Source organism: Pimephales promelas, chromosome 14 (assembly GCF_988280905.1).
Source record: "Pimephales promelas chromosome 14, fPimPro1.hap1.1, whole genome shotgun sequence".
Taxonomy (NCBI): domain Eukaryota; kingdom Metazoa; phylum Chordata; class Actinopteri; order Cypriniformes; family Leuciscidae; genus Pimephales; species Pimephales promelas.
The window spans coordinates 843349-865497 of NC_142782.1; the positions used below are offsets into that span (position 1 = coordinate 843349).

General features: G+C 39.7%; 1 protein-coding gene across 2 annotated transcripts; it reads left to right on the top strand.

Moving 5' to 3' along the window:
* Positions 1-330: 330 nt before the first annotated feature.
* mmp23ba (matrix metallopeptidase 23ba) lies at positions 331-19419 on the top strand. Of its 2 annotated transcripts, none has more exons than XM_039674572.2 (8): positions 331-629; positions 10487-10626; positions 13926-14065; positions 14687-14854; positions 16280-16444; positions 16547-16657; positions 18122-18248; positions 19187-19419. In XM_039674572.2, the coding sequence occupies exons 1-8, from the start codon at positions 516-518 to the stop codon at positions 19359-19361; spliced, it is 1140 nt and encodes a 379-aa protein (XP_039530506.2). In that variant the 5' UTR covers positions 331-515; the 3' UTR covers positions 19362-19419. The 2 variants fall into 2 exon arrangements, with proteins under 2 accessions (XP_039530506.2, XP_039530507.2); XM_039674573.2 differs by having other exon boundaries at positions 332-629; positions 10491-10626.
* Positions 19420-22149: the final 2730 nt, after the last annotated feature.

Sequence of the window (22149 nt, forward strand, 5' to 3'; positions counted from 1 at the left end):
CAAGTGTGTGAAAAAAAGTCCTGTGATGTGGTGAACACGACATGTTTTAATAACAGGAATAAGGGAATGATGGATGATTAAACAATCAATGTAATTTTTAGAAGCCAAAGCAAAAAAACAAGATTGAGACTGTTTTGGTTCAGACAGCAGAACTGTTGTGGTTGGTTTGATATGTTATTATAGACTACTTGTATTTTTAGTGCAAGAATGATGCAAAATCAATAGCAGATGTCTCTTGAAAGATGATTAATCCTCCAAAAATGAAAATGAAACAGCAAGTGTGGTAAAAACAGCATTGATTGCATTACAATGTGTGCAGCTGTGCAGCAGTCTGTGTGTGTGTGTGTGTGTCTCCATCTGAGCTCAGTCTCTGCTGAACACCGAACTCTGAGGAGGAGAAGCTGTCTGTCTGTCGGGAGCCCATGGCATGACACATAACCCATGGGAGTAATAATAAGTGGTGAGGTTTGATTCGTCTTTGTTAAGGCGCATATTTGCGCGTTGACGTCGCGAAGATGGTGCGTGAAGTTCATGGAAACCTCGAAGGGCTTGTTCTGCTGGCGCTGGCCGGGCTCGGGCTCGGGCTCCTCATGCATGAAGTCACGGCTGTGCCTGCCTGGAGGTTTGAGGTATGCCATTAGTTTTTCATCAGGACGAATAATATTTCAGCATAACTTCTTTTTCCCTTGCATAACTATAGACGCGCGTCAAAGCGGCGTCACGCGCGTGATGTGATGTCCATACGTTTGAGTTATACAACTAGAAGTCGTTCGCACAGACTGGACGCGTCCATAAACGCGACGGAATGGGACAGAACGCGACGCAGGGGATCCGAGACGCGGCGAACTGCTTTTAACTTGACGCGTCGTCTTTAAAACGCAACGCTCATGTTATGAGACGCGACGCTATGACCAGCGACGTGTCAGGCGCATAAAAACACTTGCGACATTTCATCTGTCCTCCTTTACAGTTACTTACATGTACTTACCATATAACAAATGATGCATAATTAATTACACGCAACTAACCCAAACCCTACCCTAACCCTAGTCAGTACATGTAGTTAATAATAATAATAAACTTTATTTTATATAGTGCCTTTAAAACTACTATCTCAAAGCACTTTACAAAAAAAATAAAGGAATTGGAAAGATACACATAATTAATATTATCCAGTAGGCTACTTAAATATATAGTGTATAATTACACTGTAATAACCAACACTTTTAGCATATTGAAATAAATAAATATAAATATAAAATCTAGAGTTCTCTATTTTCTTTCAAGATAATAATCAGCATAAAAGGGAAGTTTTACGCTAGTCTTTTCTCCTGTATTGTGTCGCGCTTACCGAACAAGAACAAAAGTGGGCGGGGCTTGATTGTGTCTGTGGGGGATTGATTGGATGGTTGGTGGTTTGCTATTGGCTGATCTCATGTGAGTGACAGGTTGCCCCGCCCACATCATCAGAGAAGAGATGCTGGAAAGAAGGGGAAGTTATTCTTCACTATGAATGCCATGAGAGTAATTAGACTAAACAGTTGCGTTACCTTGTAATGCGTAATGATCTTCCAGCGAAGCGGTGACTTACACTGTAAAAAATGATTTTTTGGTGAAGTAAATACTAGTGAAAAAACGCAATGTAATTTACTTGAAAAAGTTAGTTCAGGCAAGAATTTAAAAAACTAAGTAAATTCCATATCAGTACTTATTTCAAGCGAGTATAAATGAAAGTGTAATATCAACTCAATAAAATTAAGTAAAAATTACTCAACTTTTCTGATACTGGGGTTCCCATCATGCACTGGACCTTGAATAATTAATGAGGTTCATTTTTCACTGGTTTCCAGCTGTATTTACACTGTTTTATCATTGATTTTTGTTTTCAGTATTAGTAAATTGCCATTTTGTGACATTTCGAGTAATTTTTTTGCTTAAAACGACACATTCAAACACAAAAACGACCCATCAAATGTTACCACCATTGTGTATTGTCTACCAAGTATTGAGGTGTTTGCATTCACATAAGGCTTAAAGTCTGACATGATGTATAAATAAATTACTTAGATGATCTAAGTAAAGAACATACTATAAATGACTAATACAATTCAAGATAATTGTTTTAGTGAAGTGTAATACAAAAGGCAAAGGAAATCGGCATTAATCAACCTTTTACAAGCCGAGTTAAAATTACTTATTTTTTGTAAAGTTTACTTAATTCCACATTCCAAGTAAAATTCTAATTAAAAGCTACTGATAAATATGTTTAGGTTTTTACTCGGCAAATCTTTATAAATTTACTAGCATTTTCTGAGTGAGATCGTTTAGCAAGGTTTTTTCAAGTAAATCCTACTCCAAATCTTTTACAGTGTATGCAGGATTCTCCAATCATTCAGTGAGCGCACGCTCATTTGCATAATCGTTTGAGTGCCACACCCTTCATCTCCACATCCAATCAACATCTGATGCACATAACCAAGCCCCGCCCTTCATTTGCATGTATATTACAAGGTTTCCCGTCACTTTAAAGTGTAATTGTAGGCTTGTTACTCACTACAGATATTAAAAGAACAGGTTGAAGAGCACTGACCTCATGCTCTTGGCACTTCTGAAACGTTTGTGCGATATTGATTGTAGAAGACGGTATGCTTGCAGTCACATCGTCTATCTTTCCTCCATCCTGAAATAATATTTGGGTTGGCAGGGGTATGATGAGTTATCTTCTGTCGGGACGGTTTCCTCACCTGTGTGCTGTTGACCCCTCGACTCCCGCTGGGGTTTTCACCCTTGCATGTCTTGCCTCCTGAGTCCTGACTGATTTATGGAAGTTTAAACTGCGAGTGTGTGTGTGTGTGTGTGTGTGTTTGCTTTTGGATTATTAATACACTGCGTTAATAAATCTGTATCCCATGCACATGTCCGACCTTTCTATTTCACAGAAGACTTCTCTGGATCTAGCTCTCGAGGTTTCTGGATATTGAGAAGCGTATGATTCTCTGTGAAAGGAGGGATTGATGATTATAATTTTTGACTGGGAGTTAGATGACGAATGTTTAATTGGATAAAGGATTTTTTTAATGAAAAGAACAATGCCAGTAAAGGTTGGTCATGTTAGATCAGACTGTCGCCTTGCTTTTGGCTTGCTCAGTTGGGGTTATTTAATGTTTAGCAATGTTGTTAATCTGTGTTGTGCTACTTTCATGTTATCACTGTGAAGCTGCTTTGATACAATCTGTATTGTGAAAAGCGCTATATGAATAAATGTGACTTGACTGGACTGGGCATAGAGACTGGAACCCCACAGGGTCGTGTAATTAGTCCAGTTTTACCTTCATGGGGAATCATGGGGCTTCGAAACCTCTGCTTCTAAGACTAAATATATGGGATTTGGTTTTAAAAGAAAGTGACCTAATCTAGGGCTATATGTGTATGTGTCTCCATTGGAGAAGGTAACGGTTTAACCCTCAGGTGCTCTTCAGTCATTTCTGACCGAAATATTTTCTGTTTTGAATTTTTAAAAATCACAGCTTTATCGCAATGTTACGAAACTTTGTGACTTTTATGGCATTGTGTATGTGAACACACAAAAAAATTGAGGTCATGATCTGAGCATGCTAAGCGGTCTTAAAAAAATTGTCACACTTGTGGTCTTTGGTCAAAAATGACCCCATAGGAAATGAATGGGAAATTGTGAATTTGTTTTTTTGTCAATTTTTTTAAATAAGAAATAGTTTTTGAGATTGTTTCAACTATATATTCAATTCCACCAACAACAACAACAACAACAAAAAATGTGTTGATAAACAGCTGGGGAATTCACATGCCTCTCCATAGAGAGCTGTACATGCCATCTAGTGGTTACACCATGATTCTACACCTTTTCTCTATACTGTAACCAGATGGTGCTAATTTTCTTCAAAAAATATTTTTTTTCTGAATGCCTAGACTCCATATTAAACTAAAATACTGCATTCATATTTTTTTGAAAAAAATAATATATATAGAGAAAAATATATATATTTTTCCATGGCAAAAATAAACCATAAATATTGCATAAATATTAACAAATTCAATTAAATTGTCTCAAAATACTAAATTAAAAAGAATAAATATTATAGAACAAAAATAAATTGCATTGGTTTTACTGGGATGGAGAAAGTTTCATTTTTAGGTGTCCGGTCACTTTTGACCGGGAGGATAACAAGTGTGACTCCGAAACGAAGAGCACCTGAGGGTTAAGTGTCACCCCTTCTTGAATATACATGTAAGGCACATTCGAACTTAAATGGTTGTAATTCAAGAATGCTCTGGAATATAGACGTGAGATTGGTCTCGTTTTAAAGAAAACATTTGGCAGATTTTTGTAGAAGTGAAATAAATTATGAAAGTGAAACAGAACAAAAAGTTAAAGAAGTCTGAGTTTATGAAATTATTGTAATTATTAATATTTTATATAAAATATATGTTTTTAAAACCATGGCGACTCTAAAACTGCAAAAAAAAAAAAAAAAAAAAAAAAGCCAAAAATCTGAACAAGTTGTGTTTAAAATTTTAGGTTGATATCTCAGTAAATGAGCTTTCAGTGCGAGTGTGTGTGTGTGTGTGTCCAGTACTGAACGCTTCCACTAGGGCAACCAGACTCCATTACTGCCCGATATAACGGCCTCCATTTCCATGTGTTTTGAGTGATAGGAACCATTATTTACACAAATTTCACACAATTTATGAAGTACACATCTTATTTAGAAGTAATATGAGAAGTCTGGCAGATTGTGATATGAATTCAACCTCTAAGAAACATTAAAATAATAAAGTAGGTGTGTTATAGCTCGCTGCCACATCACAAATGGTGAATCTATAATTTTTTTCTATATATTTTTTAAAAAATCAGACTTTTTTTTTTCTAAAATAATTGAATGGATTCTATCTTTTGAACTCTTAACATGAAAACACACTGAGGTTTCTACCCTTCTTTCATGATTTTCATGTTCATCACTATTTCAAACCTATAATAATAATCAAACCTTCCCAGCAAGGAGTCAGCCCAATATATGTATGCTATGTGTTAGAGGACCTCGTGATTTAGCCCATCCACAGCAGTAGATAACTAACCGTAAGAGGTTCGGTCGAACAAACTTTTGAAACTCCACAGGAAGTGGCGAGATCTGGCAGTCGGTGAGGGACCGATCGTTACCAGCAGGGAATCCAAACATTCGTCTATCGTTCATCGACTTCAAAGTCACTCGGTCTAATGTTAACATAGATAATTGTAAGCTGTTATTTAGCATATATTGAAGTATGAATGGTGTTACAGCATGACACAGAGGCGCTGGTTTATCGCTGCGTTTAACTTAAAACACTACATTTTTGCTCATACAGAACACACAAAACCTTGTGCTTTTGTAAAGTAATGAAAACTATCAGGATGCACGTCACAAAAATGATCCGAATACTTGCCTCACAGAGACATATATCTGGCCTATAGAAAGTTCGAAATGTTCTCAGGTTGTCCGAACACAGAAAACATTATCAATAAATTAATCAAATGTGAGAGTCTCACATTGATAATCATGATGTTTGCCGGTGCGCTGTGGCTTTATGTGTGCGTTTGAGCACTGAGTATGTATTCTATATATGCAATTAAAGGCTCATTATTATGATTTATGGCTTATTAATATAAACGCACAATTAGTCGACTAATGGGTTTGACTGTTTGACCATTCTCTCCAGCAATTCAAGAAATGATGATTAGGTTTGGTAGCATTGACTTGACTGGTCTGTCTTAAACGTTTAAACCAGTGGATAATCAAATCTGTCAATCATATTCAAAGACTTTGTCTGAACCAGTAAGCAGCAAGTAAACAAGATGAGGATGAAAAATCCAGATTAAACCAGCATAAACTCCATATTTTCAAACAGGATATACAACTACAATCACATCCAGATCATGTGTTTGTTTAGACGCTGGAACAGATGGAGAACTCTTGATGGAGAGGCCGGTGGGCGGACGCTTTATCCGGGTGTCCTGGGAACAGTTTGGCTGCGCTCCTCTTCGTATTTCTGCTACTCCAGAAGAATCAGAGCGTTTTTTTTACTTTGTAGCTCCACACCGCATTGCAATCCATGACAAGACACTGTGACCTACATTTCAAAATCTCCAGCTCGTTCCCAGATACACCGCTCACTGGATCGGGGGGCTATAATGGGAAGCGGCAGGACATCAGAAGCGTGATGTAATACACAAGAGAGTGACATCTCTGCAGACACAGCTTTATAACCCCTCTCGGCTTTAGTCATGCCTCTTCCTGAAGCCGAATGCGACCATTCTGACGTTATGCTCCTTTCAGGACCATAAAAACGAGTTTCTTCAAAGCTATCTTTGTTGAAACACTTTCTAAAACTGTCATTCATCCTCAGTAGAGAACCAACTACTCTTGCCTACTCTTATTGCCTCTCACAGACTTCTTAACGGTCCTGATAAACTTCAATCGAAAAACGATCTGGTGTGACGTCATTCTGGACAAAACTAAGTTCATTTCGGTATTTACGGGAAAAGTTCACTCTGGCAGGTAAACATATAAACTATAATTTGTCTTTGTCGTGACAATGTTGTTTATGTGTCTGTGTTGTTTTTAATCCGCTTTAACACACACCATGTGTAAGTTGATAAGTGGACAGCATTGCTGAGTATTTTTGAGTATATAAACACGCTTTGAAATCGCTGGTGTTTCTGACGTCACAAACCACCTTGTAACCAATCAGATCAACGTGTGATCGTCAACCAGTGGATCTCTGAGTGAGTACCGATAACATTAAAAATGAACATACGGTATATCGGCCGATACCGATAACATAAAAAACGAAAAAAATGAACATGCGGTATATTGGCTGATACCGATAACATAAAAACGAACATACGGTATATCAGCTGACACCGATAACATTAAAAACGAACATACGGTATATCAGCTGATACCGATAACATTAAAAATGAACATGCGGTATATCGTCCGATAACATTAAAAACAAACACACAGTATATCGGCTGATACTGATAACATTAAAAATTAATATATTTTTCACTTTTAAAACGGTATATCGGCCGATACCGTTACCGATAGCATTAAAAATGAACATATGGTATATCAGCTAATACCGATAGCATTAAAAATGAACATATGGTATATCGGCCGATACCGATAACATTAAAAACGAACACACAGTATATCGGCTGATACTGATAACATTAAAAACAAACACACGGTATATCGGCTGATACTGATAACATTAAAAATGAATATATTTTTCACTTTTAAAACGGTATATCGGCCGATACCGTCACCGATAGCATTAAAAATGAACATATGGTATATCGGCCGATACCGATAACATTAAAAATGAACATGCGGTATATCGGCCGATACCGATAACATTAAAAACGAAAATGAACATGCAGTATATCGGGCCGATACGATAACATTAAAAACGAACATACGGTATATCAGCTGATACCGATAACATTAAAAATGAACATGCGGTATATCGTCCGATACCGATAACATTAAAAACGAACATACGTATATCAGCTGATACCGATAACATTAAAAACGAACACACGGTATATCAGCTGATACTGATAACATTAAAAATGAATATATTTTTCACTTTTAAAACGGTATATCAGCCGATACCGTTACCGATAACATTAAAAATGAACATACGGTATAGTATCGGCTGATACCGTTTACATTAAAAATGAACATACGGTATATTAGCCGATACGATAACATTTAAAATTAACATGCGGTATATCGGCAGATACCGATAACATTAAAAACGAACATACGGTATATCGGCTGATACCGATAACATTAAAAATGAACATGCGGTATATCGGCCGATACCGATAACATTAAAAACGAACACACGGTATATCGGCTGATACTGATAACATTAAAAATGAATATATTTTTCACTTTTAAAACGGTATATCGGCCGATACCGTTACCGATAGCATTAAAAATGAACATATGGTATATCGGCCGATACCGATAACATTAAAAATGAACATACTGTATATCGGGCGATGCCGATAACATTAAAAATGAACATGCGGTATATCGGCCGATACCGATAACATTAAAAATGAACATACTGTATATCGGGCGATGCCGATAACATTAAAAATGAACATGCGGTATATCGGCCGATACCGATAACATTAAAAATGAACATACTGTATATCGGGCGATGCCGATAACATTAAAAATGAACATGCGGTATATCGGCCGATACCGATAACATTAAAAATGAACATACTGTATATCGGGCGATGCCGATAACATTAAAAATGAACATGCGGTATATCGGCCGATACCGATAACATTAAAAATGAACATACTGTATATCGGGCGATGCCGATAACATTAAAAATGAACATGCGGTATATCGGCCGATACCGATAACATTAAAAATGAACATGCGGTATATCGGGCGATGCCGATAACATTAAAAATGAACATGCGGTATATCGGCCGATACCGATAACATTAAAAATGAACATACAGTATATCAGCCGATACCGATAACATTAAAAATGAACATGCGGTATATCGGCCGATACCGATAACATTAAAAATGAACATACTGTATATCGGGCAATGCCGTTAACATTAAAAATTAATATATTTTTCACTTTTAAAACGGTATATCAGCCGATACCGTTACCGATAGCATTAAAAATGAACATACGGTATAGTATCGGCTGATACCCTTAACATTAAAAATGAACATGCGGTATATCGGCCGATACCGATAACATTAAAAATGAACGTACAGTATATCGGCTGATACCGTTATAGTGGCCGACATATCGAGCATCTCATCGTCACATATCTTGAACTGTATTGATTACGTCCAAGCCTTGACTAACTCAAGTCAGAGCCGTCTGGAGTCTCGAACTCGATTACATCGCCAGACCGAGGGAAGCTGAAGACGTCTAGTGTTATTAACCCGGACGCCAAGCTGATCGCCACAAAACATTGCCATTTGGGACTCTGTCAATTCACTGTACGTTGGATCCAAAATACCTTTTTCCGTTTGAATTTATTTTCCACTGGACAGAAATGTCCTGAATGTCTCAGACGCCGTGTCATGTGATCTAACGTCCGTCTGAATCGGTCCACGAATGTCCTCTCGGACCAGAATAGTCTAATCTCCACTAGTCTTGACTTTATCAACGTTTTCAAGTGGAGTCTGCCAGCCTTTTCACTTTTAAACACTCAGACACTATCAACACTCGAGCCTTCTCCAGATCACTGAGATGGAAAAGTCAGCAAAGGACATTACAGACGTACAGGACATCATGCAGTCGGACGATCGTCCGCTCTCTGTGTGAAACTAAACAGAGCCAAGCTTCATGCAAACACTGTGGACTTCTAACCCAGGGACTGTCTGGCATGTGTGTGTGTGTGTTTCAGACACTAGTTTAGGGTCCGATTAGCAGTGAAGTGAAGCTTTGGACAGTGCTGTGAACCCCAGAGAGCGCGCTCAACATTAACGTCAGAGTTCAAATTCAGGCCAAATACCTTCTGGAATTACAATATAAAAGTTTTTTATGTCTAGTGAGAGGCTTGTTTTAATTTTTGGCATCTTCCAGCCGATTCATTACAGTGCACATTCTTATGAAATCAAAACAATTTTTTTTGTGGCTATTAGCTTTGAGGCCTTCAATATAATTGACAATCTTTTAGCGCACAGTCTCGTTTTCCTGCCAAACTGACTGCTATTATTGACCTCGCATGCATGAGTTTATGCATATTTTAGTCCAATACAATCCTCTGGACGGTTAAATGGACCCGTCCACTGAATTATAGGTGGGATTTGGTCGAGTTGTGCAAGGAAAGTTGCTGTTGCTCAATCACGGCTGATTTGACATATATTGATGAAAGTGTCTTCATTGCTTTCAATGGTGGTTTCGCATAAGGATGCCGTGATAGGCCCCCCTATCTTTCAGAAAAATTAAAAAGTCTTAATTATTCCACACTTCTGGCTGCCAGTGGAGATAAAATGACTAAATTAAAAAGGTTGTTTATGTGATTTAGTAAATGTTTCATATTACAACAATCTTGTAGAAATCTAACATAAGCTCAATAGCAGATCAGATCACTTGTGTAAATGTTACGCTACACTAAAAACAGTCGTAAAACTGTAATTATTGAGCAGCATCAATAGAGCATGCGATCATCGTCTTACATCAGATAGAAGGAGAAACCGGACTCAACAACTGAAGCGAACTCTCTGACTGCGCTTCACTTCGACTAATCAGCACAAGATGTGTTTCTGGCCTAACAAAGCATTTATTAGAGCGAATCGCCTCACGAGTGGAGTTATCAGTCTTTCAGGAGCCGACGTGGCACACACAGACCTTCATGGAAAATCCTGCTCACACATCAATCTAATCTAATCGGAGATTTCTTTGTCCAAGGAAGAAGCTCTCATGTCTGGTGTTTTAATCATTGGGATTCATAAAGACGCCCGCTCGCATGTGCTTCACCTTTCCAGAAACAAACGCTACACACTCACTCCAGAGAAGCTAAAGTGGGACAAGTTCAAGCTGACCTACAAGTAAGACTCGTCGTCTGTTTCATAACCAGTTTACATTTTTATAATGTTTCCCAAGTCCAGAAAAGCATTGGGACTGCAACTACGCATCAACTCACTCTCATTAGAGTTTAGTAGACTGATAAATTAGGGTTCGCTTTAGTAGAATAAGTCGACATGTACAGATGAAACTGGAAAAATGAGAATATGGTGCAAAAGTTCATTTATTTTAGTAATTATAATAATAATATAATGACTTTTATTTTATAAAGCGCCTTTAAAAGCAGCTTCTCAAAGCGCTGTACATACAATAGACAATTGTTAAAAGCAATCACATCACAAAAAAACAAACAAACACATCAACAAGTGGATGCAAGTTTGAAAAAGTATGTCTTAAAGGGTTAGTTCACCCAAAAATGAAAATTCCTGCATACTAGTCCATAGGCTTCTTGAGGGAATGACTCTTGCTGGCATCAAAAAGTCATTAAAGACATCGTTAAAATAGTCCAAGTGACTACAGGGGCTCAATCTTAACTTTATCAAACGACGAGAACACTTTTTGTGCGCAAAAACTACAAAAATAACGACTTTATTTCAACTATTCGTTTATTTCTCCCTCTGCGCGAGTCAGGTTACTAGTTTAATAGCGTAAGCTTCCGTTATTGTACGTCACACGCATCACACACACATGACCAGCGTCGGCCAATAGTGAGCCTACGTGTGACGTAGCTCTACGCAATCACACTATGTTAACTGACTACAGGCTCATGGAGAAGGAAGTGAATAGTTGAAATAAAGTCGTTATTTTTATTTGTTTTTGCACACAAAAAGTGTTCTCGTCGTTTGATAAAGTTGAGATTGAGCCCCTGTAGTCACTTGGACTATTTTAACGATGTCTTTAATGACTTTTCGAGTCATTCCCTCAAGAAGCCTATGGACTGTATGCAGGAGCGATCTTAATATCTTAAATATCTTAATTTGTGTTGTGAAGATGAACGAAGGTCTTACGGGGTTGGAACAACATGAGGGTGAGTAAATACTGACAGAATTTTCATTATTGGGTGAACTAACCCTTTAAGTTGACCTTTAAAAATGGCATAGGACTGGGCTAAGGTAACATAGGCCGCAATCTAGCGATGTTTCAAAGATGAAAAAAAAAAGACGTTTTAACAGTACTCTGAATGAAAGATTAGCATCAAAAATCACTCCAAGGCTCCTCATTTTACTCTGGATACCCAAAAAAAGAGCCATCAAGAGTCAAAGAAATCAAATGTTGAAGATTGATGACGAGAACCAATGAGCATAACTTCAGTTTTATCACTGTTCAAACACAGGAAATTATGACTCATCCAGGTTTATTTTTAACCAGAAAGAAAATCAATGTCGGAGCGCTCATCTAGTTGTGAACGTATATAGATCGGCGTGTTGTCGTCATGAATGATAACGGAGGCCGAGCGATCTCAAGAGATAGCCAAGTGGTGATAGATATATGTTAAAAAGTAAAGGTCCCAGAACTGACCCCTGGGGAACACCGGTGAGAACAGGGCTAATCTCAGACCTATGGTCACCCCCATTGAGATGAACAGGGAACGGTCATCAAAGTAGGACCGAAACCACTTCAAAACTGTCCCCGACACACCAGACACTCTCTCAAGACGTGTGAGCGTTAGACTGAGATCAACAGCGTCTAAAGCGGCTCTCAAATCTAAAAGAATGAGGATAGACGTTACACCAGAGTCAGAAGACATCAACAGATCATTGGGTAACCAGAGCCGTCTCAGTGATATGACATTGACGGAAACCTGACTGAAGTGGTTTAGAGAGGTTATTAATTGTGAGATGGGTAAATAAATTTATTTTTGCAAGAAATGGAAGGATTGAAATAGGACGATAATTATTAAAATCATCCAGGGCAACATTCGCTTTTTTTGGTACTGGAGTTGCCGCAGCAATCTTTAATGCTGATGGAACAACCCCAGACTGCACGAGTCTATATAATATATATTAGTTTCACCTTTTAAAGGGATAGTTCACTTTGAAATTAATTTTTGATATGTTTTATCTTACCTCAAGGGCATCCAAGATGTAGGTGTCTTTGTTTCCACAGTATTTTCAATTTTGAGATTTTTCAGTCAAACCGTTGTTGTCTATCAGTCATACACTGGAGGCTAAGGGGGTCCACCAAAGAGCAGCACAGAGAAGTCCAAATTAAACATGATTTAATGACTCGTAAATGTAAGTACACACTGATGGCCTAAGACACGAAACGAGCGGTTTGTGTGAGAAAACCAACAGTATTTATATCGTTTTTACCTCTTGTAATCACAGCCATGACAAAATGATCTGACGGCACGGGCGCTTCGGTCTGGAAGTGATCGCCTGCGCGCCGACGTCACTCTTTGTTTATACAGAGATTTCGGAAGTTTTGCCTTTCACTAAACATATTTAGATATACGGGAAACCGCAACGGAAGACGATTTCGGTATATCTAAATATGTTTAGTAAAAGGTAAAACTTCCGAAATCTTCGTGTAAATATTGAGTGATGTCACACGCAAGCGATCACTTCCGGCGTAACATTGAACTGATTCAGTTCGGTTCAGTTGGACATTGAACAACTGATTCAGATCACTTGGATTACACAAGGTAAAAACGATATAAATACTGTTGGTTTTCTCACACAAACCGCTCGTTTCGTGTCTTAGGCCATCAGTGTGTACTTACATTAACGAGTCATTAAATCATGTTTAATTTGGACTTCTCTGTGCTGCTCTTTGGTGGACCCCCTTTGCCTCCAGTGTATGACTGATAGACAACAACGGTTTGACTGAAAAATGTCAAAATTGAAAATACTGTGGAAACAAAGACACCTACATCTTGGATGCCCTTGAGGGAAGATAAAACATACCAAAAATTAATTTCAAAGTGAACTATCCCTTTAAGTTGATTTACTGAAATAAATGAACTTTTGCATGATATTCTCAGTTTTCAAATTTTAAGAAATCAGTAGAATGTCTAAAGTGGACTATAGAAATAAAGTATAACCTAAATCTTTTGTGATCCATGTAGAAAGAAAGTCAAAAATTTTTGCAACAACCGGAGTAAAAGATGGCCGAATGTTTTTGGGGTGGATAACGGATAAATGGATAAACGCATTCTTAGACATTCCACTGACTATCAGCAACGACCCGAACCCGAACACCTAATACTAACCGAACAGTCTAATCCTAATACACATAGTTCCTCATAGTCAGTAGAATGGCTGAAGTGGTAACCAACAGTGAATAGATGTATATTCTGTGTGTTGCGGTCCTGTGTGTGCAGACTGCTGTCGTTCCCCAGGAATCTCCTGAACGCCAGTGACACGAGGAGAGGCGTATCCAAAGCCTTCTCCATGTGGAGCGACGTCTCGCCCTTCAGTTTCCGGGAAGTCCCGTCCGATCAAGAGGCGGACATCCAGATCGGTACATCACACACACTCATACACTCCTCTGTTGCGTTCGCACATTTCAGACCAAAACATTGAACGTTTTGGTTTTTAAAAAATTTTATTTTAGGTGGAATGGTACGAAATTTGGTAACGGTTTTGGCCACACGCACACAAATCATGGTCATGATTCGAAAAGGTAAAATGGCCCTCAAAAAATAGTCACACTTTTATAGTTCGCAGTCAAAAATGGGCGCATTGCAAACGAATGTGATGCGAATTAAACTTATCTTACTTATTTTTAGTTATTAGTTATAGTGAGTTATTTTTCACTTCATCGGTAGTCTGCCAAGTGTCTCCCCCTGTAAAAAGAGACCAAACTTAAGTCTGTTGCTCCAAAGCATTCAAAATCTACGAGTTTTCAAGTCTATGCTCAAAAAGTGATTAACAAATGGATCAGAAATATAACTTTGTACTATAAAATTCCCTATAAATAGTTGTTTTAAAAAACAACTAAAATAGTACATTAATTTTATTGAAATGAAAAATATGGTAATTTTTGGCCGCCACGGGTACAGCACCACAGGGTTAAAGTTGCACAGGATGATGCGCGTTTGCCAATAAAAGATAATAAGATAATTACATAATTATCATGCAGGTTTCTACTCCGTGAACCACACCGACTGCCTGCGGTCTCACCTGCACCACTGCTTCGACGGCATCACCGGCGAGCTGGCCCACGCCTTCTTCCCGCAGACCGGAGAGATCCACTTCGACGACGACGAGTACTGGATTCTGGGAAACATGCGCTTCAGCTGGAGCAAAGGCAGGCGTGGTTTTACTCACTAATACGTTTGCGTTCGTTTTGTCCTTCCGGTCGCACTGAGACGGCGTTTTTAGTTATGAAATCTAAGCTTTTTGAAAACGCTCTCCACAGTGGATAAATATGAAAACGCTATTTTCACGATGTAGTGTGGACCGTCATAACGGAGGTATTTAAAAACTATGATGCGAGTTTAGTCATGTGACGTATATTGTATTAAAGGGGTGATGAACTGAGAAATCAAATTGCCTTGAGCTTTTGACATCTAAGAGGTCATCATATTATAAGAATATCCTGTAAGTTTCAGAACTGAAAACGTCCTTGTTAGTCCGATAAAAGCTTTTATTGACACCAGCCCCGCAAACGACTCGTTTTTAAAAGTGGGGAACTATGACGTCATAGAGGATAAAACACCACCCCCCCAGAAGAAGATCAACGCCTACTTCAACACGGCCGGTTTAGCCCCGCCCACTGATTCGCGCATTACACGCATAGCTAAATAACATACCGGTAGGCCCATAGATATCATATAGAGGCTAGATGCCCTATTGGTCGCTGAAAACCCACAAGAAAATCCATTGCGCTGACATCAGATTACACCGAGTAGAGCGGATGACTGGTTTAAGATGGCGGCTCCATGGCTCGTCCGTGCCAATAGGCAGTAGCGGTCGATAGCGTGTCTATCTATGATGTCTATGGATAGGCCTACCTCATGATGACAAACCGGATCGAGCTGCCGAGCGATACAGAATATTGTGCAGCGCCTGGTTGTGGAAGAAGACAGTCGCTGCATAAGCTTCCTCTGGACTCCAATAGGACTGCATGGATAAACTTTATTTTTAATGACGTTCCAGCTGATGAGGTAAAACATCGTCGTCTGTTCGCTTCATTTCACTGAGGATTGATTTGTAAACAAGACTGGATTTGCAGACCGATTAAGAGTAAAGAACGGTGCTGTGCCGTCTATATTGGATCTGACAGGAATGGTGCAACACACGGACTCTGGGTCGAACATGTATGGGCCAATCATTCCGGTTGCCATTTTACAACATTGGACGTTTTCAGAACAATTTCCCCCAAGTGCATCGACGGGTGAGTCGAAACTCATTATAATATGCAAAACTGTTCTCCACTCGCAGCAGTGGGCGTTTACTTCCAAGTCTTCAGTGCGAGACGCCCGTAAAAACCCAGCGTTTTTCAGCTAGGCTCAAAACTAGGGTAGAAAATAGCCTATTACTTATTCAATTAGATGTTTTTGAATGCAAAATCCAAGCGAACGTCATAAGTTGACCTCAGACAACAAATGAAAAAAGCCAGTTCATGACCCCTTTAATAGATATTCATGTTTATACCGCTGTATTGTGTCGTTCATGGAAAGGAAAAAGGCGATTTGAACGTGTTTGTGTGTGTGATTGTGGTTGTATTCAGGAGTGTGGCTGACAGATCTCGTTCACGTGGCGGCCCATGAGATCGGTCATGTACTGGGATTGATGCATTCCCAGAACACCAAAGCTTTAATGCACCTCAATGCAACACTGACGGGCCGCAAACTAATTACTCAAGATGAGGTCTGGGGCTTACATCGACTCTATGGTATTTTACACATTCAAACATTCAAAATATGTCAACTCTGGATACGGGTCTACACTTACCTGACAGCTTTAATTTTCTGTTGTTCGGTCCATGCCACTGCAGGGTGTTTGGATCGATTATTTATCTGTCCTTCGTGGGCAAGGAAGGGTTATTGTGACAGCAAGAGGAGGCTCATGCAGAAACACTGTCCGTCCAGCTGTGACTTCTGTTACGGTAAGAGTTACCTAGACCAGGGATCACCTATAAACAAATTGTGTATAGAAAAACAATCAGACATATTAGTCCTAAACTAGAGCTCAACTACATAAAGTTTGGTCCTTATTGAACCGTATTCCGGCCACAGAAAGAGACCATCTCAAATACACGTTCAGCAAATAACCTCAGTTCGTTTTGCTTTTGCATGTCTTTTAGACACAAGTTTATTTGAAATAGATTACATCACAGGTGTCAGAAAATGTATTAAAATAATGGTTCAAAGTCTCTGCGAACTGTTCTACCGAAAACAGAAAATGCACTGAACGTGGGCCTAAACTTGTAATGCTAGGCAATGAGATTGTTTTTTAGGAAAGAGTGGTGCTGGATCAAGTTTGTGTGACAGATAGGAGTAGGAATCAAACCTTGGACTTCCAGATTGCGTGGTGCTTAAAGATTCAAGGGTACTCAACATTCCCAGTAATTGCTGACAAACACGTTCAAGAGAAAACAAGTGAACGCGGTCATCATAATTTGCAGCTAAATCCTAAGAGCATACTGGCGGAGAGGGTCCATTTACCCAGGAGCCCCTTCCATAAGAACAGTTCCTGACGTTCCTGGAGCTATCCCAGACAACACCTTGAGCCGCGTTTCCACCGAAATTACCGGAACTATTTGTCCCAGGAACTTTATCCCCCAGACCTGTTGCTGTCTGCGTTTCCACCGCGGTCTTCAGAGCTGTGAAGATTAGGCTAGTTAATCCAGTGATGCAGGACCACGCGCTACTTTACAGATTTCATCCTCTGAATTTAAGCTTAATAAAGCCTGAACCTCGTCGTACTTTAAACTCCACTGTTCCTTCATGCACCGCAAAAGACGGTGGTTGAAATAAAATGCTGCGTGGAGTCAACCAATCAAAATGTGGCATGAACAGCGCCTGATTCCTGTCCCGAGTACCACCCCAAAATCAGATCTAGAGGACCAATCAATCCGTTGATTACGATCAGAGAAAGCTTTGTGGAAGATGTTTGAAGACGATTGGCAAGTGCAGTCCTTATAGTTACATCTGAATTAACGAAGGCCTTGAGATTATGATGCTCTCGGTCTCACCTTTTTAAAGTATACCCCATTAACCGCGAGCACGGATGGATAGGCTCAACGTATGCTCTTGAGGTCATAAATGGGCATTTTGTGGACTACTTAAGCCTGCCAGAATATGCAAATTCAAATGTGAAGCGGGCTTTGGTATTAGATGCATGGAGACACATTTTCTGATTCCCCAACCTACTTAAAACTCTCAGCATCACTTCAGCACCACTCCCAATCCTAAAACGTAGTAGATTAATGAATAGATGTTTGGAGTCAACAGAGAGGGAGCGAGGTCACACTGGGAGTGTACAAGAGAACAATTCCACTGCTAGCAACCATAATTCCAGAGGTTCTGGATGAATAATAAGTACTGATTTCATTTGAACTTTTAAACAGAATTCCCATTTCCCACCGCCCCGCCAACTGCAACCCCCCCGCGGACGAAACACAAGCTTGTTGTGGAGGGAAAGAAGCTCACCTTCCGCTGTGGTAAGAAGATCGCAGCCAGGAAAGGCAAAATCCAGTGAGTTCTTGTTTTTCCACACACAGATTGGGTTTCCATATTCTTGCTGTTTCTAAACACTGCCTATAAAAGCTCTTGCCCCTTGGTGGTTTTTGTGCTTTATCGGTCTACAATAGTGCTTCTCAGACCTGTCCCGGGATCACATTTTGGATGTCTCGCCCATCAGTCTTGCCGACTCTACTAATGAGCTAATAAGTTTAATCAGGTGTGTTTGATGAGGTCCACATCCAAAGTGTGCAATGGTGAGGGTCTCCAAGACCGGTTTGAGAAGCACTGTTCTACAACATTGATTTCATTTGGTGTTTTTTGACATTATTTAGGACTTTGCTAAATATGTTTGCAGTGATATTCACCCCCTGTAAGTCAGTATTTGGATCTGTAGATGCAATTTTTAGTCTGTGTGGACACTGTGGGTCTTTCAAAGCTGTTTCCCCTGTTATTTTTCCTGTCGGTGTCATGGACATCATGGGTTCTCAATTGGATTAAGTTCTGGGACTGTATTGTAGGAACATCCTAACTGAATCCTATGTTAAATGTATGTGTGCATGCACCTAGAGGAAATGTTTTGTGAATAGCTGGGCAACTCTGGGCCTCGATAGGTCCGCTGTCCAGTCCTGGGCCAAACCCTTGGCTGAGGACCTTGATTAGCCCATTCAGGGGTGTTTGTTTAAGGTTGGAGATCAACTCTGTACGAAAATGGATCTCCAGGGCCTGACATGCCAACCCCTGGTTTAAATATATGCCATTATTAGTGAATGAGACCAATTATCACAGTTTTCACTCCGGGTCCTCTGTGTTTTGAGAGATTATGTCAAAGGGAACATGAATCCTTTACATTTGTAGTTTGAAATTGGATGTTTTTCAGCAAGAATTGAAGCATATTTAAGGTTAGTGTTTGTTACAAACGTCCTAACCTGAAGCGTTCTCCCACACCACAGCTGGTATAAAGACGGCGAGCTTCTGGAGTTCTCTCATCCCGGATACATTTCCCTGAAAGATGACCACATCACAATCGTGGCCAACGCCATCAACGAGGGCACCTACACCTGCGTCGTGAGGAAGAAGAACAGGGTGCTGACCACGTACTCCTGGAGGGTACGAGTGCGCTTCTGAGAGACTCGTCTCCTGATAGTTTACTCTCCTACACGTCATCAAGATGTTCATGTGTTTCTTTCTTCAGTGGAAAAGAAATGAAGGTTTTTGAGGAACACACTCCAGGATGTTTCTCCATATAGTGTCTTCAATGGGGTCCAACGGGTCGAAGGTCAGATGGGAGTTTCAGTGACGCTTCAAAGTCTCGACACGATCATTAGTGGATATAAAGTATATAAATGTGTATTTTATTCTAAATTTCGGCTGGTTTGTCTAGATCAGACTCTTATTCCTCGGCTGGATCGTGTCGAGACTTTGAAGCTGAAACTCACATCTGACCTTCGACCCGTTGGACCCCATTGAAGACACTATATGGAGAATCATCCTGGAGTGTGTTCCTCAAAAACCTTCATTTCTTTCCCACTGAAGAAAGAAACACATGAACATCTTGATGACGTGCGGGAAAGTAAATTATCAGGAGATTTTAATTGGTCAAAGACACAGATTATAGCCAGAACATGAGCTCGGACCCACGACCTCTGACCCTGTTGTTCCCCACAGGCCAGGGTCACGCACACACTCATATCAGTCCATTCACATTGCTAAACATTTTGATATCAGGGTTCTTACGTGTTGTAAATACATTTCTTATTTTGCCAAATAAAACAATTTATTCTATGTTCCCTTTTTTCATTTATCTGATGTTTTTATCCAAAGCGACTTCCAATTGCTATATATGTCAGAGGTCGCACGCCTCTGGGTCAACTAGGGGTTAAGTGTCTTGCTCAGGGACACATTGGTGTCTCACAGTGGATTCGAACCCGGGTCTCTCACACCAAAGGCATGTGTCTTATCCACTGCGCCATCAACACCTATCAATTTGAAGCGTTTAAAAACATCGGTACACAGTCAATCGTTCTCTGAGATTTGTTTTCATGATGATCGAATGTAAAGAGTTTTATCTCTAAAAACTGTTTAGCGTATAATGCTAGTAATGGGGGCATTGAGTAAGTAAAAAGAAACCGCTAGTTTATACCACTAACAAGGCTCAAAATATCCCCACACTAACACAGTAACATAATGAGGGTCCGTACATGCAAAACGAAGCATTGAGAACTGTGTAAGTGTACAGACCGGTTAATAAGAAGATACTTTATGAAGATGGTTCACTTCATGTATACAGACAGGAGCCATCTTTGGAAATAGTCTCGATAAGTCAAACCACGAACGTCGTGCTGAGTGATCTGAACTGTATGAAGTTCAGCGATCTTCTGAACTGTATGAACGGCGTTCGTGATTTGACTTATCGAGACTATTTCCTAAGATGGCTCCTGTCTGTATACATGAAGTGAACTGTCTTCATAAAGTATCTTCTTATTAACCGGTCTGTACACTTACACAGTTCTCAATGCTTCGTTTTGCATGTACGGACCCTCATTATGTTACTGTGTTAGTGTGGGGCTATTTTGAGCCTTGTTAGTGGTATAAACTAGCGGTTTCTTTTTACTTAGTCAATGCCCCCATTACTAGCATTATACGCTAAACAGTTTTTAGAGATAAAACTCTTTACATTCGATTATCATGAAAACAAATCTCAGAGAACGGTTGACTGTGTACCGATGTTTTATTAGACCAAAGGTTCATTGTTCGCCGGAGTTCTCCTTTAATTCTTGCCCACTTAAAAATTACACCAAACTCATTTTAAAAATGTGTCTGCATTTCTGAACGGCTTCGTTTCGTCAGTACTGAAGGTCACATGATCAAAACCTGATGATTCACAACATCAGCGTGATTGTTCAATTTAAATATTAATTTAGCTGGTTTAAGATTAGTGCACAGCTGAACAACACAAGCTCTCGCTATATCCCACAAGCACTTTCCCTTCATAGGCGAAATAATCAACAGTATGAAATATTGGTGGAGATCCAGGCTTCTAGTTTCTGGTTTCAATTCAGTTGTAATTCAAAGGGGTCCATTCGACTCGGCCCATTTCTGTCTTTAACTCGTGCAAGATGCCACCCGTCAGCATTACAAGCGTTTACTAGCAATCTCGAAGACACGCCGGAGATTTAAAAAGTGGAAAAGCAGCGGTCATGAGTGACGACGGCTCACTCCTGAGACCTTACATGAGGAGGGATTTAACTCTAGACGTGGAGATCTGTCCCATCACTGAATACTTTCACAGAATAAGAATATGCGGGCCGCTTTTCAGTACACTGAGAGAGAGAAGGTTAAAAACACAAATAAAACACGAGCCTAACAGAAGTCGTCTGTGTGACGGGAGTGCTGAAGTCTTCTGATCATTACTGGAAAACATCTCACATCAAATATGATCAACATCTTCTCAAGACATGAAGCAGAAATGATGTTTGGCCTTCATGCAGAAAGACCTTCTAAATGTAAAAGAAGAGTCCACATCTATAACAAGGAACGATATGATGGGAATCACTTTCAGAAATCCGTGTGTGTGTTGATAAGTGGACAGCATTGCTGAGTATTTCCTCCTTCAAACTGCAGTGAACCAAAGACAGTCTCAAACACACACTTTGGTGTTTCTGACGTCACAAACCACCTTGTAACCAATCAGATCAACGTGTGATCGTCAACCAGTGAGTGAGTGAGTGGAGGCGGGGCTCATTTGCATATTCATAGAACCGCGCATACTAAATGAGGCGAGGGTGTCGAGTTACATTCAAGATATTTTAAGGCATGAAGGAAAAAAAACACTTAAATATGTCATTCTGGTGATCAAATGAGTTTAAGGGATAAATGATCGATTACAGGGGGACTTAAAGACAGAATCGACGGA

What these genes read in the sequence shown, in the direction of transcription:
- mmp23ba (XM_039674572.2), top strand. Translation starts at nt 516, where the DNA reads ATGGTGCGTGAAGTTCATGGAAACCTCGAAGGGCTTGTTCTGCTGGCG. An exon ending in CAGCTGTGACTTCTGTTACG is followed by an intron (nt 16,658 to 18,121) that starts GTAAGAGTTACC and finishes ACTTTTAAACAG; the next exon opens with AATTCCCATTTCCCACCGCC. An exon ending in GCCAGGAAAGGCAAAATCCA is followed by an intron (nt 18,249 to 19,186) that starts GTGAGTTCTTGT and finishes CCCACACCACAG; the next exon opens with CTGGTATAAAGACGGCGAGC.